The sequence below is a fragment of the Phyllostomus discolor genome, chromosome 4 (assembly GCF_004126475.2).
Source record: "Phyllostomus discolor isolate MPI-MPIP mPhyDis1 chromosome 4, mPhyDis1.pri.v3, whole genome shotgun sequence".
Classification (NCBI taxonomy): Eukaryota; Metazoa; Chordata; class Mammalia; order Chiroptera; family Phyllostomidae; genus Phyllostomus; species Phyllostomus discolor.
This window is the reverse complement of record NC_040906.2, coordinates 168,956,566-168,976,308: the sequence shown is the minus strand read 5'-3', so window position 1 is coordinate 168,976,308 and position 19,743 is coordinate 168,956,566. Positions and strand designations below refer to the sequence as shown.

The following is a 19,743-nucleotide window of genomic DNA, read 5'->3' as shown; positions in this document are numbered from 1 at the left end:
GGAGGGTGGAAAGATGCTTGACTGAATATCGACATTAGAAAGACACTGTCGGATCTTTTGTTTCTGAAAAATCTCAGGTCACATAAACCAGCGTTGGCATTATTCTATGCCCTGATTGGATTGCCCCAAATTCTAGGGAGTGGGGAATTCTAGTCAAAGTCAAAAGTCCAAGCATCAAAATGCCAGACTGACTATCCCAACAAGAAAAGGTAAAAGCAAGAAGAGGAAAAGTGAGAGGAAAACAGAATTGTTCTGCCTAGTGCCTTAGGCAATTCTTGTCTCTACCACCAACAAGCACCCAAAGAACAGTGCTCTGCTTCATCCTCCCCCCTTCTTACAGCCATGCCACTGTGTGGTCTTCAGGCTCTTGCTCCCCAAGAGGTCCTGCAGATACCTCAGCAACCAGAGCCGCTTGGTTGGGGTCCAGGGGTGACGTGAATGAGTACTGTCATTCTGAGTTTATTGGGTTTCCCTAGGTACCTAGGAGTTTGGGGCCCAAAGGTTCTCAAAAACCCACTAACCCAGCCACCCCACTCCTGGCTCTGTAATCTCAGATTCTGCCACTTGCTACCAGCACAGTCTTGGGAGTTGATTGTGTGTTCTGGCTTTGCCTTATCCATGCCCTTAATTAGATTTCTGTGGCTGTTCATCTGTGTGCATCACCCCGCCCCACTCCCAGCACTGCTCCCTCACTGCCCACTGCTCAGCACAGATGTTATGCACACACATTCAGAAGGCCCTGTGCTTTGGTACTGTCACCGTTCACACCTTCCAGAAGGAGAGGTTGCCTCTTAACAGGCCTTAGCATCAGTCACTCTCCCTCTCTTAATTTTTAAGTTCCTGAAGCATACTTCATCAATGTATAGTTGTTATCAACTTACATACAGATTAAATCAGTAATTGATAAAATTAAAGGGACCTTTCTTATTAAAAATGATGATTTATTATCATTATTAAAATGGAACATTCTTAGTATAAAAAAATCTAAGAAATAGAGAACAAAGAACAGTCACACATAGTGTTATTGCCTACACACTACCAGCATGCGTCTTGGTATCTTTCTTTCCAAACAATTTTCTAATTATATAGTCTCAATCATGTGATCCTTCTTACTATAATGTGAGCGTTTTTCCATATGACTAGCAATTTTCTGTAAACAATGAGTTTTAATTTCTGTTTAATTTTACGTTATGAGCATGCCTTACAATTTACTTACCACTGCCTTCTTGTTAAACGATTAGCAAGTTTTCTAATTACAATTCAAATGATAAATAACACTTCATAGAACCTCTTCACATGTCATTTTTTTAAAGTATCTCTTTAGCACAGATTCAGACAAAGAACAGGTCCATTTTTAAGTTTTTTTAAAAATAATATTGCCAGATTGGTTTGTGAAAAGGTTATACACTTATTCCACATCTTGTATCATCAGTGTATGAGAATGTGCATTTAAAGGAAACTTCATCACTATTATGCAGTTATTTTTTAAATTTTGTTAATTTAGAGGTGAAAGTGTCTCACTAATCTAACTTGTGTGTCTTTTATTACTGTCGAAGGTAATATTTTTCCATGTTTCACAAGTTGTTTTTCCTATCTTTGGATTGCCAATTCATGTGATTTCCCATCTACCTAATCTTAAGGTTTTTAAGTTCCTAATATATTAAAATATTAACCCAAAGGAATTGAAAGCGTATGTCCACACAAAAACTTACACATGAATGTTCACAGCAGCACTATTCATAATAGCCAAAAAGTAGAAACAACCCAAATGTCCATCAACTGATGAATGGGAAACAACAAATGGTATGTCCATACGATGGAGTACTTTTCAGCCACAAAAAAGAATGAAGTACTAATTCATACTACGGAATGAATGAACCTTGAAAACATTATGCCAAGGAAAAGAAGCCAGTCACCAGAAGCCACATATTATACGATTCCATTTGTATGAAATGTCTAGAATAGGCAAATCCACAGAGACAGAAAGTAGATTAGTGGTTGCCAGGGGCTGGGGTGAGGAGGGAATGGGGAATAACTGCTTAATGAATACATGTTTCCTTTGAGTGTAATGAAAATGTTCTGGAATTACATAGTGTAATGGTTTCCTTTGTAAGTATGTTTAAAACCACTGAACTGGACACTTTAAGAGGATGTACACTTACAGTGTATGAATTATATCTCAATAAAAATAAAATAAAGTAGAATTTTAAAATACTAACCACAAGGAACTTCTGTGTGATCCAAAAAGGGGTGGGGGGCGGGGGGGAGGGCAGGCCTGAAAAACTCTACAGTCTGGGCTATAAATCTTTCTTGCATAGACAGTTAAAACATATCCCTATTTTTACCACCATTTCACTCGAAGTGAATGCAAGAAGAAAATGTACTTTCCTCCTTCTGGAGCCTTTCCATGGTTTGGTATTAAACTCTCATTTAGCCATTTGGGTGGAATGGTTCCAGCATTCGGTTGACTGCAATGTTAAATCTCACCATTGGCGCCCGATGCTTCCATTTCTTTTTTATGAAGTGCGTCGGAATCCCTGGGCCTTGCGGAATAGAAGGTGACACAGGAGGGAACGGAGGACACGCTGCAGGGGCATAAGCCGCTGCTTCTCAGTCTGGGGGGCATTTGAGCAAGACAAGCCGAGGGGAGGAAGCCAAAAACAAAATTCTAGGTGCCAGAAATGTGGCTGTAACATTTTACAAGTGGTTCATATTAGTTTAGTTCCCTTGCTGTGTGTGTAGAACAAAGTCCAACCTCCTCCCTCTCCAGGGGGCCGTCTCGAGTCATGCATAAATGATCAAATGGGCCCAGCCCCACCTCCGCTTACTCTTCCTGAAGCAAAGCTTTGATCTGATCTGTAAAAGAGGCTCTGTTTTCCCATCGTTGCAAGTGGCCAATGCAGCATTGTATATATTTCTGCTTTTACATCAGTCTTCTCACCGCAGAGATGTGCTGTTCTATCGCTTGCGTTTGGTGGGGGCTTGCCCTCACAGGACTCCATCGAGAGTAAAAAGCTGTTATTTTGTGCGCAGAGGCAGCATTACATGTATAGCTCAGTTAATGAAGTAAATATGTTGCAGAAAGTTTTGCATGCAAAGCAAATCACAGTTTAAGTGCAGGAGGAAGGCTCACTTTTGTACGGAGGAGACCAATGCTGACTCCTTCATCATATATATAAGTATTCTGCCACGTCTAGGAAATATCAGGAAACCAAGGGCTGCTTTACTGTCTCCAGCTCAAACTTTCATTAAGGTACCCAGCTGCATCAAGGAAGCTGGTGACTCACCACACCTGGCACGGTCCCAGCACCTCTACAGAGCTAGTCCCAGGGGGTGGGGTGTGAACATGTGAGAGTGAAGCCCAGTACTCAAAATCAGGGCCTTCGTCAGCCATGCACATGAAGTTGGGTTCTATAGAACTGGGGGACCATCCCCCCAGCTCTCCCCCTGCACTCCTCCTACGCTTGCACCCACACCCTTGCTTGGACTGGCCTGGGTTCCATGGGGAGAAGGCAACTCCAGTCTATACTAGAGGCTTCGTGTGCTGACCATGGAACTAATCTATTTCGCATCAAATCCCAAATCTACCCCTGACTTAGCTGTGGACAAATTCCCAAACCTCTCTGTTCTTCCACTGCAAAGTGAAGGAAATAAGAATACTTCTATGTTAGTGTTGTCCTGAAAATTTAGTGAGACAGCAGGGTCCTGCTTTCTTTCCAGCCTCCCCAGTCATCTCAGGCCCCTCTGTCCTGACTGTCCCCGGAAAATGGCATTGTCTGCACTCCCTGTGGGGTGTCAGGACCTGGTATCCTACACAGAGTACTGAAAAGCGCTGTAAAGGATTGAAAGTTTTAGGAAATTTGGGTGACACGTTCTGTGGCCCAGCTGTCATTGCTACCTACGTGGCACTCATCTGTCCTAAATGCCCTGCTTCCTGCAGCAGCATGGGGAAAACTCAGGCCAGCCTCCCCTGGGCTGTAAGCGATTTGTTTTCTCCACTGAGGATGTAGCAGAACACCTCAGGTCGGTTCTTGTGGGTGTTTTCAGTTTTGCAAGGATTAAGTCCATCCCCCCCTTGCCCCCTCCCCATGAATCTTCTATCTAGAAGTCATTTCTGATGTGTCTGTGCCATATTTTACTGTCCTCTCGCCTCGTGTTGCTACTGTTGACTGAAATGGGGTGTTTGCTTGTTAAGCCGTTTGCTTTCCTTCCAGAGAACCGGATGGAACAATGTAGTAGATCTGTAGTTCAGCTTTAAGTTCTTTTCCAGCTGTCCCCACCTCAGTTGCTTGTGTTTGGCTTCTGTGTTCCCTTCTTTGTCCTTTTACTTTATTTTGATACCTGCCCAGATAGAGTGGAGACCAGCTAAAGCTGGGATGTCAAACTCATTTTCACCGGGGGCCACATCAGCCTTGCGGTTGCCTTCAAAGGGCCAGATGTCATTTTAGGACTGTATAAATGTGACTGCTCCTTAATAGTTAAGCGACAGCGCTAAACAGTTGGAGCTCGGTGCTGCCACTGGGTAGAAACAAGGTACCAGGCCAGATAAAACAAGGTGAAGGGCTGGATTCAGTCTGAGGGCCTTGTGTTTGCCACCTGTGAGCCAAAGGAATAGGGAATGATCGCACCAGGAAACACACCACATGGGAGTTCAGGTCAATGCAGCTTTCCTGTCACTCTCCGAAGTCTGGGCTGTCGGGAGCAAGGATGGTGACTTATGCCTAAGGGCTGTCACTTCTCCACAGCACCTAGGCTGGCTTCTCAGATGAAAGTGCTTAGACCGCTGAGGTTAAAGGTATTTGTTGTCAGTTTCTCCTTTCCTCCTCCTGCCATACTCCCCTCTGCCTGCAAATTTATGTGACTTAAGAGAAAGCAATTTGCTTTGCAGAAGACTGCCAGTGACCTTTTTCCATTTTGGTACCTAGCTCTCATACACACCTGAGATCTTCTCAAAAGCCCTGCAACATTATAACCGGAGCATACAGGCAGTGCTTAACTGATTGGCATGTGAGACAACGTGGACATATTTGTGTTTAATGGCCATCCAGCGGACCAGACCATGGTCTGCAGCACCAGTGGAGGGAATGTACACTCCACCAGACTCACTATGGAACAGCAGCCTCTGCCAGGAGCAGCAGAGAAAGTTGACCCTGTGTGTCAGCGTCAGCCAGCCACTCGAGGGCCATGTGAAGGCGGGGCTGTGCATGGCACAGTGCCAGAAAGTGCTCTGATTAATTGATGACATCTGCCATGTTCACAGGAGCAGGGTGTGGCCATCCTTAGAGTCTCTCTTTGGCAACTCTTCCTGGAGTTGCATAATGCTGTTGGCACATATGAGAAGATCCAGCAAGCTAAATCCGTAAGTAAACCAGGTTTTGCATGCGTTACAGAAACAGAGCCCCTCAGTTTGCAGGACTGGCAAATGAGGAGCTTCACAGCAGTAATCTAGACACCTTCACCACAGGCCCAGGATCCTGTTGATCGAAGTGCTTACCCATCAGTTTTTCTATACACTGGTCATGAGTTCACGGTGTATGATTTATTGATCACAGTAACTCTGGTGCCCCACTTTCAAATGGCATTATTCAGAGCTTCTCAGTGCCCCACAGATCTTGCACAAGTATATTAGTGCATTCATTATATGCTCATGATGGACCTACAGCGTTGTCCATAAAAGCCCCACCACAAAACGTCACATAATAAAGAATGTTTTTATTTTAACTCAAATGCTACCAAATCTGCCATGTGGCAAGGAGCCTGAAGTCACATTGAGTACAACTCATACAGCATCTTCTGACTCTTCCGTCAGGAAACAGTTAGTCAGACCACCCCAAGTGGGAGGAAGAAGACCACAAGTTCTTAAACAAATATTTTCATTGTGATTAACTTTTAATGGCTTGAGCCTGCATTTACCGATTTATTTTGGTTTCTTCATGTTTGTCAGAGAAAGGAAAAGAATAAGCAAGATCTGTGCAGAAACCTTCCTTACGCGAAATTCCAGCTGCATGAAGTGGTAACAGAGCTGTCCCTTTATAAAAAAGAGTTGTTTTCTCCAATTCTCTCATTGTTTTTTTTTTTTTGGCATTTAAACATTTAACAAATATTTATTGAGCCCCCTACTGCATGCCAGGCACTGTTCTGAACACTGGGGATATAATTATAAAACAAAAAACAATTCCTGTCTTCAAGCAGCTTACTATTTATTTCCTTCCATTATTTCATAGTGTTACATGTAAGCTGTTATTCATTTATTACAGTGGTAATACTGTTTCTAGTATGTTTTGAAAGATTGGGGTTTTTTTTCCTAATTTGATCAGATTTAGGATCCTATTTTCAGCAGTGTTCTGTATAGAGTTTGTTCTGTTGGAGTTCAAAGAGTAGTTTATAGTAAGAGTTCTAATTGATTTTAGATTCTTTTCTCTATCGTGGGGATAAACTTCTAGAGAAAAATACAGAGCATTCCCTGTCGTTTTTTAAATTGCCTCCTTTTACCTAGCATGCCTGTTTTCCTGAGGAAGGCATTCTAGATTGAATGCTAATCATATATATATATATATATATATATATATATATATGAAATAGCTGTTACACTGTTTCAAAGATATAGATAGAAATTCTCCCCTCTTCATAAATCAGGATTTCTTGACCTCAACACTATTAACATTTAGAGCCCAGGCGTCCCGTGTTGTTGGAGGTGGTCCTGCTCTTTGTGGGATGTGGAGTGGCATCCTTGCCTCACCCCGCCAGGTGGCACTGGTACCTCTTTCCCGGAGGGAGATGACCCAAAACGTCTCCGTTTTGGGTCATCTCCCAAAACGTTTGGGGCATTGCCTAATATGGCCCATGGTGAGGGGAGCAAAATCAGTTCTGGCTGAGACCCACTGGCGTAAATGATGTTATTCTGTGACTCAGGTCTCACGTCCTCTAAATACAGCATATGAGTGAAATCCCTGAAAAAGCACCTGGGACAAAAAGTGCCTTCTGCCTGTCCTTTGTAGAAGCTTAGAGTTAAATAACTTTCCACCATGAAAGAGTTAATATAAAGTGAGCAAGACATTTTTCAGTCTTATGAAGCAACACCAGCAACAAATGATGAAATCTCTTCAGTAAATTACGCCTTGGAAATAGTTTGCATTTCCTGTTGGAAACTTGTTAAAATCATATTCATTTACCGTAAGTTAGAGAGCATGTTGGACACAGTATATTGTAAATTAATCTCAAATGATTTATGAGCAAATGTGTTCCAGATTTGGTGATCTCAGCTCAAGCAGTAGGCGGCTCATTTCCAAATATTTCTATTCTCGGGAACTGACATTCAATTCAATAAGTATTTATTGAGCTGTGTAATGGGAGAGGACTTGAGAACAGTCTGATACTGCTTCCATGACCCCGTCCAGCAGAAAATCGGTGCCCAGAACAGTGCGCCCCGAGAGTCTCCATACCTGATGTGGCACTCCCCACTTTGGTTTGCAAGGTACTATAGGAAAAACAGGTTTTTTCATTCTCCTTCACCGCCGCAAGTCCTTTCCCATCCTGTACAAGCTGTGCCCTCCCCAGTGAATACATGTAATTACATATGATGTCATGTGTTTCTTATTTGGTTCTTTGTCCCCAAGGGACCACTTCTCAGAGTTTTGCTAGGGACATCCATTGCATGTTCTGCCTCCCCGCTGTCAGTTTGAAGAGGGTATTGCCGTCTACAGAGGGGTCATTTAACCAACTTACCTTGCATTTCTGAATCATCTTCCTTTGTCATACACACCAATAGATTCAAAAGTACAGAGCAAACTTGACAAAAGTCACGGGAAGAAGGGTTGGTCTTGACACAAAGAGAAAGAAAGGCTGAAAGAGAAACACAGTGGGCTAGAGAATTTTCTCTCATTTGATTACTCTTTATTGAGCACCTACTATGTGCCAGGCACTGACAATATAACTATGACAAAAATGGACAAGGCCTTACTCTCCTGGAACTCACAGTTGATTGGGCAGTGAAACAAGTGGATAAGCCATGTTTTGTAATATGTTGCAATAGGCGCCAATATGAAGGAAATCAAGACACAGGGGAGCACTGAAGAAGGGCACCGCCCCAGCCTGGGGGAGAGTGGAGAATCAGAGAAGGCTTTGCAGAGGAAGCAGTGTCTCAATCAGGACATGAGGGGTGTTGCGTATCAAAGAGGAGAGGGAGAGAATATTCAAGGCCAGAAGGAGAATGACAAAAATGGAACCACTGAGGAACTGAGAAGTTCAGCGTGTTTGCATAGTAGAGTGTGAGACATGAAGTGTGAGAACTAAACAAGAAAGAAACAAGTAACCAAATAATAATGCTTCTCAGGGTTCTGACTTGAGCAACTGGGTCATAAGTGGCTCCATTTACTGAAATAAGGAGCTCAGGACAAGTAGGTTTCGAGAAGGATGGGGTGGCAAGGACTCAAATTTTTAATCCACTACTACCTCTAGAACATGGGAATGATTTTTTTTTTAAATGAAAGATGTCAAAAGCTAATGGAAATGTAAAAAGTTGAGTAGCAGCTTTCAGTGATTTTGTTACAGTGGTCTGTCATGACATCCTGCAAAAACACTTCGACCTCTTAGTTTCTGCCAATTTAATTCTTCATCCAGCAACTATTTCTTCATTTGGATATATATCAGGATTGAGGGTGGGAGATGCAGGTCGGTGGGGCAGGGGAAAGTGGTGGCGGGAAAATGGAGACGACTGTACTTGAACAACAACAAAAATAAAAAATAAAAACATAGCACTATCCTTTTTCTTTTTATTTATTAATTTTAAAGAGAGGAAGGAAGAGAGAGAGAGACATTGATTTTTTTGTTGTTGTTCCACTTATTGATGCTTTCACTGGTTGATTCTTGTATGTGCCCTGACCAGGGATTGAATCCTCAACCTTGGTGTGTATCAGGACGACACTCTAACCATCTGAGATACCTGGACAGGGGCCTTATCATTATCTTATGGCTTAAATTTTACCAAGTGAGCCCTGAAAAGTGGGTACCCATGAGTGAGGAAGTACAGCGTGTCATTTAGGGGCTGTATTCTGGCTTTTCCAACACACCTCTACCCTCTTCTTTAAATTTCCTTTGCTGTAATGGAGGTTTTTATTCCAATATTGTATGGACTTATTTTCTAGAGCATACTTTTTTTGAGATGACTGAAGAAAAATATAATGTGTATTATTGGGCTCTCTTCAGGCAGGTGTATAATATCACAGAATTTTAAGGGGTGTAGACCTCATTTGAGAAAAATTGCTGTGTGGTGAACATCAGTTCTGTGTCAATTCCATTGCTCAGAGCATATGGGGAAAAATGAGGTTGTCAAGGTAGGGGCACTGAGCTTGCTTCTCACCATCAGTGCTAGCCACTGCTTTTTCTCACGTCCCTCACAGGCCTGAAATATCCAAGGGCAAGCCTCAAGAATGAGCCCTTTGAAATAAATAGTCAATCAACCGGGGCAACTAAGAAGCATCCAAGTTTACGTACCTCCTTTATGTTTTTGGCAGGAATTTAGATAATGGGCTGTGTGCAATGTAAGGATAAAGAAGCAACAAAACTGACAGAGGAGAGGGATGGCAGCCTGAACCAGAGCTCCGGGTACCGCTATGGCACAGACCCCACTCCTCAGCACTATCCCAGCTTCGGCGTGACCTCCATCCCGAACTACAACAACTTCCATGCAGCGGGAGGCCAAGGGCTCACCGTCTTTGGGGGTGTGAACTCTTCGTCTCATACTGGGACCTTGCGTACGAGAGGAGGGACAGGTAAGCAAGCCCCAGCGGGGACAGAGGGCCAAGGTGGGGAGGAAGCAGCTACCGCTACTCTTCATTTTTTTGGCAATTGAACATTTGTGCTCCAGCTCATTTTGACTAAGGACTGAATATTTAAAGTGTTTCATCATTTTCCACCTATGATATATTTTACCAAAGGCTGTAAAAACAAAAAGCCAGAGCTTCATATGCACATCAAAATACTGGTGACAGTGATGTGGGGACCCCACATTGCTGCTCCGTGAGAGCTCTGCATGGGCTATGACGGGATATGACTCTGCAGACGCACTTGAGGCCGGGGCTCTCAACCCCAGCTTGCTGGCTCCCAGTAACTGGGGCAGCTTTCCAAATGCAGACGCCTGAGCCCCATGGCAGAGCTCTTGAATCAGAAGCTCGTGGTCTGAATCTGAGAGTGTATGTTTTGAGGTTTCCATATATTAATGCACTGCTCTTCCCTGGTTAAAAGCTAAGGGTAGCCCCTTCTCCCTCATATTCCTAATCTTCAGCGAGCCTGTCACTGCCCCGCTAGTGGGGTCATTTAGCAGCATTATTTTTGGCCATTCATCATCTTTGATTCTCTCTGACCTTCCCATTATCTTCCATATGACTGATGTATCAGCCTTCAAGTATTTTCATGTATCTTTTGTATTTTAAAATGGAATCTTCTGTATCCTTAAGGGACCTTTTTCTTTTTTTTTTTTTAAGTCTCCTTCTCTTTCCCACTATGGGCCATGTGTCACTTCATGTGCATTTGCTGACTTAGCTAATGCTTTGGAAAATATCTGGCGTATATTCACAGACATAATGTTTTCTGAAACATTTGCAAGTTATCTCATGCATCCTTAGTCTTCCAAATCTGCTCCCAGTATGTGAATCATGGTAACTAGATATTTGACATAATTTGTTCCAAAATTGTTTTGTTTATTACAAAAGCTTAAGGAAATATACATAAGCCATTGTGCTCTCAGCTTATCTGGGAGCCAATATCTTATGCAAGAGCCCATTGTTCCTTTTACCCGGGACCTGGCACTGCTGAGACACTACCAGGGGTTTTCTTCCCACTGCACACACCAGGGCAGTGTACTTACAACCAGAGTACGTGACCCAGAGCTGTGGGCATTATGTCCTTGTTATGGTGAATGTAGCTTTCTCTTTAAAGCAAGCCTTGCATGGGTGAATGAATGCTAGGTACACTTACTGTATCTATCCTTCCTGCCTTCCTGGAAGGCACCTGGAGTGGAAGATGGAAGGAAAGGGTCTGTCAGGCTGTCTAGGGACATCTCCTGAGGATGCAGGAGAACAAAGAGAGCCGACACTGCACCCAGTATACACTCCCTGTGCCTACTGAGTGCTTTGCCAGGCAGACTCGGAATTCTGCTGACACAGGCATTGACCTTGCTCATTCATTCATCAGTGCTGGATATTAATGCCTGTGTCTGCAGGTGTCACTCATAAAGTCACTAGAGAGTGTTATAAACTACTTGCCTTGAACATGTGGGTCTATACTGTAATCAGGGACAATCTTAGTATGAGAGGCCATCTAGCCCCTTGTAAATTTAAAAAATAAAACACAGTGCCCCTAACACTGGCAGATCTTCTTGCCTTGTGTTATCTGGCTTTATTATAAATGTATGTCTTTCTCTGCATCACTCCTTTCAGTGCTTTACAGGTAGGTACAGTGTCTGTGTCTCCCTGTGACCTCCTACCATTCTCCCTGCCCTTTCTAGAAAATAAAAATACCCAGTGAGCATCTGCGGGCTGATGCAGGGAGAGAGTGGAAGTGTCCGCCCTGTGCCTTGTCTTCCACACACCACAGCTTGGCTTTGTTTTTAAATTATGTAATGAAAGGAATCTGTTAATAGAGTGCTAATGAGAATAAAGACTAGGCAGGACTTTACAGGTTCCTACTTTTTTGTTTTAGCCAGTCTCTTTTCTAAACTTCTAAAGAAATCTAAACAAAGGAGGACAGTTGCCAAATGAGCCCTGCTTTGCAGGGCCAGACCTTCTGAGTGCTAGCTTTCCTGTGGGAGGTCCCACTTGGGATGGAGTACAGAGACAAGCCCTACCTCCGTCTCTGGTTCTTGAACAGTCCCACGGGCACGTCTGTTCCCTTGGAACTACCTACACAGACTCTCTCACAGGCTACAATCAAGGTGTGTTGGCTGTCTGCTACCATGCTCATGGCGTTGCCAGGATTAAGTTCCTCGCTGGCTGTTGGCCACAGGGCACCCACAGTTCTTCGTCATGTGGGCCCCTCCAGCATGGCAGTTTGCTTCATGAAAGTATTTGAGTCTGCTAGGAAGGCAGAAGTTACCATCATTTGAAGCCCAATCACTTAAGGGACATCCCATCACCTTTGCCATGTTCCTTTGGTTAGAAGGAAGTCAGTAGGCTGGCCCACACGCAAAGAAGGGGGATTGCACCAGGGCCTGAGTACCAGGAGGTGGGAACCATGGAGGCTGTCTCAGAAGTGTACCTACTACCTGGAGGAAGTCCTAGGCCAAATGGGACACTGGACATTTTGTGCTGTTAATAGCAACCCTCTGCAAAGCAGGAAGGGCCCGTGTGGGGAGTCAGCCAGATGAGAAGAGATAGGATAGGTATGAGGAAGAGCGAGTACTGCAGGTCATCGTGAGAATAGGTGACTGCAAGGTAGAAATAGAGTGAGAGAGAGGGAGTCGCAAAGCAATTGCAAATGCAAAGGGCAAGATATCCTGTAAGGTGGACATTTACAGAGAGGGCGTCCTCAGCCCCCCGGGCTGCAGGAATTTCCTACCACATTCTACACTGCTCTTCTGCCAGGGGAAAGAGTGATATTTTACCCAGAACCCTCTGTGGGCTCCTGAGTGTCAGACGCAGGGTATCTGTGATTGCTGCAGAGCTCTGCAGATCTGAGCTATTCCGCTGCTGCTGCCCCTTCAGTGTGGACATGATATTAACATCTGTCTCTTCCCAAGGATTCATTCATAAGTGTACAGAGGAAAGTCCTTCCGTTCCAGATTTTAGCCAGGTCAAAGACAAAGGCGTGAATCCAGCCCTGTGACTCTGGTTTCACACATTCATTACAAGGCAGCATCATGTTATCTGTGCTGATTAGCTTTAGCTTTTGAGAATGAGGTTTTAGTGAGGATTTAACTTTCTTGGAATTAATTTCTTCTTGTGTAATATCTTTCCCGTTTTTATTCATTTTGTCAGGAGTGACCCTGTTTGTGGCCCTGTATGATTATGAAGCACGGACGGAAGATGACCTGAGTTTTCACAAAGGAGAGAAATTTCAAATATTGAACAGCTCGTAAGTTTGGAGAGGGAGAGGGAAGCATTCATGCCTTTCAAGATGGGGGTGGGGGGGAATTCTTGTTGCCAGTCCGCCTTTTCAGATACCTGAAATGCTGCAATGAGTTGAAACGCCTTGTTCAACTCATTAATCCACACCAATGGTGAACCAGTGCAGTATTTTATGACAGGGGGTTTTTTGGAGGGTACCACAGTGGCCAAGTTTATGGTTTTGGTTTTGCCTTTGGCTTAAAGGTTGTCAAAGCACCAGCACCACTCTCTGCAAATCTACATTTTCATATGATTGGCACAAGGCCTTGCTAACCGCATTATCTTCCCTTTGCCTGGTGGTGTTCTTCACATTTCAGATGTTGCTGTGGCTAAGCCCTCACTTAAGGCTAGCAACAAGTTCCTTCTGTTTTCAAAACTGCTAAACATTCCAATTTGGTAAAGCCTGTGGAGGCGTTACCCCATAACGAAAATTTGCAAGTGACTGAAATCTTTGTGAGATAGAAGGAGAAATGCTTTCACCCACTCATGAGTGACTACAATGCATGCATTTTAAATGTGATGTGGCTGGCAGGAACAACAGTTAAACAGGCCATGGGGAAATTTCAAGGATGAGAATCACTCACTCTTCAAATACTACATTTAATACCTCCATTAGGAAGAGTAAATGTAGGTCAGGTTTCCCTGTAGTCTTTAAATATTGCTTCTGCCTGGTTAAGGCCCTCCAGAAAAATCCAGGCACTAAAGAAAATGGCAGTGTCCCATACTGGCAAGCCTTCTTTCCTTCTTTTCCTCATGAGCGCTCCCCAGTGGTTGCGAAAGAGTGCTGCTTGGGAGCTGAGGTCCGCCTGAGGAAGTTCTCCTGTGCCTCTGGGTCTGGTTGCTCCGTCCTCTGCTCCCTGAGCAAACTGAATCTCATGATGGCAGAAGGACCTGATCACCTGGCCCTTGGCTTTCCAAAGAGCGTGAGGGCGGGAGCTAGGCGGCCCTGCTCACACCAACAGGTCACAGGAGGGAAGTGTGGTCATTGTAACAGGGAACTCCTCGGACCCCGAAAACTGCCTCTTTGGAAAGCCCACCGCTTCCCTGGGACGCCACCATCGCTCAGAACCAAACACTGACATTGTGCCACCTTTCAACCCACAGAACTGAATTTCTCCCATGAGAGTGCTATGACTGCTGGGTATCACAAATCACCTCGATGTAGTAACCTGCCTGTAGTCAGGAGCTAGTAGTAGGTGGCAGGGGTTCTGGGTTTTTTTAATTATTATCATTGTCATTATTAAGAGAGATATGGGTGGGGGTTGTTTTTTTTTTTACTTTTTATTTACATGCATGCAGAAAAGTGCACATATCGAGAGTGTACATGGTAGCAGTTGCCCCACAATAAAATGTGCTTAATGCCACTTAGCTATACACTTGAAAATGCTTAAAATAAGTTTTATGTTACACATAATTTACCACAATTTTTAAAAAGTGTATAGTTTGCCAAATTCTCACAGACTGAACGTTCAACCAGCCTTTGCAGCCTTTGCATGCCTTTGCAACCAGCACCCGGATCAAGAAGAACATTACCTGTCCCCCAGGTAGCCTCCTCCTACAGCCACAGGAATTTTTTTAACTGGATATATCACATTTTATTTCTTCATTCCCCGGTTGATAGACATTTGGGTTGCTGCTAGAAACATTCATGTACAAGTTATTGTACAGACATGTCTTCAGTTGTCATAGGATGAGAATGGATTCAGTGGATTTCTTCTTCCTTTCCTCTCCTCTGTGGAAGGTAATAGCTCTCACCAGCACTTCCAAGTGCAAAGTTCTCAAGCGTTGACCTGCCCATCTCTCAGGTTCACGTGTAGCAAGTCTCTTTTAGACAAGACCCATATGTAGAGACTTACCTGGTGGTCCTTCAGTACACCACACTCTCTCCCAACCACCTGCTTTGGTAAATTCTCTTCACATTGCCAGGAATCGTCCTCCCTGATTATTTGCCTTCATGGCTTCACCGATCTCCTTAGCTACTGTTTCTCCTCTGCATTTCAAATATTCTACATGAGAGGCTGAATCGGGGTCATACTTTAGGTCCAGTGGGTATACAACAGGGTGGTACTGCTCCAGAATTTCTTGTTTTGCTTTTATGGTTCTTGTGACATATTCCAGGATCTTTCTAGGATACTGCTTACATTTTTGTGGCTAAATCTACTATGATTTCATCAAACTGATCTTCAAGTTCTCTGATACTAGAATCTGTAAAACAATTATCTGAAGCTGCTTGCCATGCTTGCCTGTTAATGCTCACATTCTCTTGCACAGCTGATTCAAAAGTCCACTGTGCATCTCGCAGCACAGACTCCTGAATTTCCTCTTGCAGCTCGTCCCCAGGCTGCTGCACAGTGCTGCCGCACAGTTCCACCTGGTCCATCATGGTGCGCCCAGCATTGCAGCACACAGAGGTCCTCGTGGGAAGTGGGGGGGACCAGGGTACTCTCTCTGTCCCAGCCACTCTCTCCACATCCTGTGGAGGCAAAAAGCCCTATGCATTTTCTTAAAAACAGTAAACAGTTGCCATTCATTAAAGGCTCCTATGTGCCAGCCATGTGCTAAATTGCAAGTGTCTCATTTATTCCCTTTTTTTAAAAAGATTTTATTTATTTTTAGAGAGGAGAAGGAAGGGAGAAAAAGAAGGAGAGAAACATCAATGTGTGGTTGCCTCTGGAGCACCCCTTACTAGGGACCTGGCCCGCAATCCAGGCATGTGCCCTGACTGGGAATCGAACCAGCGACCCTTTAGTTCGCAGGCCGGCACTCAGTCCACTGAGCAACACCAGCCAGGGCTCGTTATTCTTCATAGCAACTGTCTAAGGTGTGTCTCACAGTCATTGGGTGTCACATGAGGAGCCAGAGGCTCAGGTTCAGAAGCTGCCCAGGTGCATAGAGGAGCTAGAAAGTGGCAGAGCCAAGGGTGGCACATGGGGATGCATCCTAAGTACAGTGTCAGGTTTTGTCTTGGGAAGGCCCAGAGATTCCCATCAGAGGGGACCGAGCCACTCGAGTCATAGAAAGATGAAAGGTCAGCTGGGAGCTGGGGGAGGAAGAGATTTGACTTTGATCTCTTCTGATTTCCAATACCTTATGGTTAGTTTGATTCTTTGATGAATGCTTCTTATTCGAGTCTGCTGACTTCGAATTCTGAAATACACTGCACTTTCCCTCCCCATTTCATGTAATAGTCTCTCAGTGCCAAGGCTCGTTAGAGCTTTCAACCAGCTTCTGAAAGGTAAGAACTAAGGAGCGGTAGGAAGTACCATACCCAGATCTTCTGTAGGTTTTCTCCATGTGCAAATGGGGTTATGCACCAGGTTGTAGGGCACTTGCAAAGCCAGTCCTTGCCAAAGTCAAAGGCGCGACCACTTCCTTTGTTAATATGGATAGACTCTATAATGGCATCCAATTGAAATTTTAGAGAAACATACAAAGAAGGTCTCATCTATCTCAATCTATATTTCATTATTTGCATGCATGGCTTTTGATGTTTATAGAAGGCTTTGAGCCTCTGACCCTATTCTCTTAGAAGAAAATATTACAAAGTTTCCCCCCTTTAATATTCTTTCTTCTTGCCAGAGGAATTCCTCATCCTACATGCCATGTAAATGCCCTTTATTAAGGTTATGGGGGGAAAAATAAGCTTTTTCTTTTTAACAAATACAATATCCTGAAATCAAGGGTAATAACAGGGAAGACAAAACGATGCAGGAAAAACAAAGCAGCCACACAGCACCAGATGGCACGCGTCTCCGTCCTGCCCCCTCCTCTCCCGGCCCCCTCAGCTGAAAGAGGGGGGGACAGGGCTCTGTCTCTCTGGGGCAGCTGCCACACCCCCCAGTGTGTGTCCTCCCACGCCTTTCCCTGACAGGAGGCAGAAATGGGAGGCCACAGGGCTGGCTTTTGTGTCTGAAAGTGCAGCCCGAGCCACGTGACGTGCACGTGTAGGTGTGCCCAGAGCTGAGGGCACCACCGCCCAGCCTGGGGGTGGGGGCCCTTCGCTGACCTGCTGTGAGCATTCAGCAGTGATAATGTTTGGACATTATTACACTTGAACCCGTTTTGCAAAATATTTAAATTCATCTGTTTCATTCCCTATTTCCCCATTTCATGAGGAATGATATACCACCTAGAAACACAGCAACTCTTCAAAATTTAATAAACAGAGTGAAATAGTGGCCGTTGCCTAGAGTAGTGACTCCTTTCAAGTTCTTTTCACAAGTAGTCCTGGTTTAGAGCCCCATCTAAACATTTACGCTCTTGGGGAGCAAGACGGGTGGTGTCAGGCTTAGGAAGAATCTAACATTTATAATAAAACTGCTTCTCAGCTGACTTTTGTTTGCAAATGCCACTTGCTGGCCCATCAGGGCTCCCAGTTCCTGGCACCTCAAGCCCTTTGAGCAATTTCAGGGATTGGAACTGGGCTGTTTTAGTGTTTTTAAATTAGAAGGACAAGGGAAGCTGTTATGAAACTTAAAACCTATTCACAGCCAGAGCTTAAATCATATATTTGAATCAGAGTAAGATCACAGTTAGAGAAAATCTCACCAACTCTTAAATTAATGAGATATCTGAACTGTAAGAACAGTCTAAATAAATGTCCCTCTAATAATGGTAATCACTCACAATAACTCAAGTGAAGAAATAAAAGGTAGTATGGTAGAGATCCTGTTTTCCTAAATCAAGATGAATGATCTGTAAAGAGTGTATTGTTAATCTGTAGGTGAATTACGCTTCTGGTGTCCGTGCCCGCCTCTCTGGGCACAACGTATGAAACATACTACCTGACGAACCGTGTCCTTGACACCTCATATCTCCTTTGATAAAGAAAGTGACCCTCGATGGCCTAGAAAAAGAGAAAAGGTTTTTATCTTTCTCATGAATAACTGAAAACCCCTATGAAATTAATGGAGTCACTGAAGAGAAAACCATGAATTCCTGGCTTTAGAATGAGCTGATAGTTTGAGTCTACTTTATACTAAACTCTTCAGGTACCCAGACCAAAATAAGATAGTTTATGCTGGATTTTCTATGGAAATTACTTGACTAATAACAGGTAACCTGAATAAGCCTGGACTTGTCCCAGCCTGCAGCAAAACATATTGGCTTCCTGCCCCAATGGCATTACCTGTGCCCCAAAATTGATACTATACTTTTTTCCTTAATTTAAATAAATTAGAACTAACTTGTAGAAGGTTGTCTTGCATTAAAAAATAAGCCTGTTCTGCAAGCACTTAATTTTTTTCATCACTATTTTGGAGCATTTTTCAGGTGGGCATGGGGTGTGGGGGAAGAAAAGGGAAGGCCCTGAAATGATAGGTATTGTTTTTTATGATGAAATGTCTCCATCTAGTGGAACTTCAGAGCACTAAACATTGTCACCATATTAAAGACAATGTCTCCAAAGCTATTTCTTTAAACACATGAAATGTTTTTAAAAAAAATTAACTTCCACATATGTTCTCAAATGATATTCTTACAGCTGCATGTATTTCTTTTGGAGGACATAGAAATGACACCAACAGAAACTGTTACAGTGTTGACGGTTTTAATTTTGTGATTTGAACCTGAAAGGCAGAGGGATGCGGCAGGGAAGAAATACAGGATAGATTCCACCCAGTTGATGATGACCTAGCTCTTACACTGGGTAGAAAACCATGAATTCCTGGCTTTAGAATGAGCTGATAGTTGGAGTCTACTTTATACTAAACTCTTCAGGTACCCAGACCAAAATAAGATAGTTTATGCTGGATTTGCTATGGAAATTACTTGACTAATAACAGGTAACCTGAATAAGCTATGAATACAGGTGTTCATATATACAAGGGGGAACCAAAAAACTGAAGTTTATTTATAAAAAGTTGTGTATTTATTCTTACATGTTTAAACTTAAGTCACTTTCATTCAAAGTACTCTCCATTTGATGCAGTACACCTGTTGGGATGTTTTTTCCACTGCTCAGAACAGTTTTAAACTCGTTAATTTTGACGCCTTTTAGTGCTTCTGATATTTTTTGTTTCACCTCCTCCACTGCAGCACGTTTCCCTTTGAGGACTTTTTTCATCTATGGAAACAAAAAAGTGTCACTTGGGTGAGGGGGCAAGATCAGGTGACTAGGGAGGCTGGGGATGGGGGGGTCATGCCATTTTTGGTTAAAAACTACTGAACACTCAGTGGGGTGCGGGCAGGTGCACTCGTAATTCACCCGTCGTGAAATGGGCAAACACATTGAAAGAGCCTTCAGAAAAAAAACCACTGAGACCAAATGCGGCCCCTCACAACAGTGCCATCTGGAGCGCCGGTACAGATGGGTTCCTAGAACACTCACCCAGCGGGGGACGCCTGTGCTACAAGGGGCCTGCCCTCCAGAAGATAATTCCAGGTTTTGGGGGGGTCCCCCTCCTACATCTATTATTTGTATGTGTAAATTGTTTTATAATAAAAGCCTGGACATGAACTAAATTTAGGGTTATTAAAGGACTTTCTGGGTATGAGAACACTTATTTCCTTCTTTCGACTGATTTTTTTTGTTTAAACTTGTTTGAGGGGGTATAAAAGGGAAGACTTGAAAAACTAATTACAACAAATGTTTTTAAAAATCCTTTGCCAGCACCCTGTTTTCCTGTGGGCTATTCTGTGTGAT

At 43.7% G+C, this 19,743-nt stretch overlaps 1 protein-coding gene and 1 pseudogene across 7 annotated transcripts in view; one reads left to right on the top strand and one right to left on the bottom strand.

The window, feature by feature from the left end:
* The window catches only part of FYN (FYN proto-oncogene, Src family tyrosine kinase), a 201,851-nt gene that overhangs the window by 129,622 nt on the left and 52,486 nt on the right, over positions 1 to 19,743 (top strand). For 6 of the 7 annotated variants that reach the window (XM_036024581.1, XM_036024579.1, XM_036024580.1 and 3 more), the window contains 2 exons: positions 9,513 to 9,770; positions 12,972 to 13,068. In XM_036024581.1, the coding sequence (XP_035880474.1) occupies positions 9,524 to 9,770; positions 12,972 to 13,068 (344 nt within the window). In that variant the 5' untranslated portion in view covers positions 9,513 to 9,523. Of the gene's footprint in view, positions 1 to 3,845; positions 3,865 to 9,512; positions 9,771 to 12,971; positions 13,069 to 19,743 lie in introns of those variants that run through there. The other variant, XM_036024582.1, reaches the window with a different exon arrangement.
* On the bottom strand, positions 14,600 to 15,701 carry LOC118500308 (annotated as a pseudogene).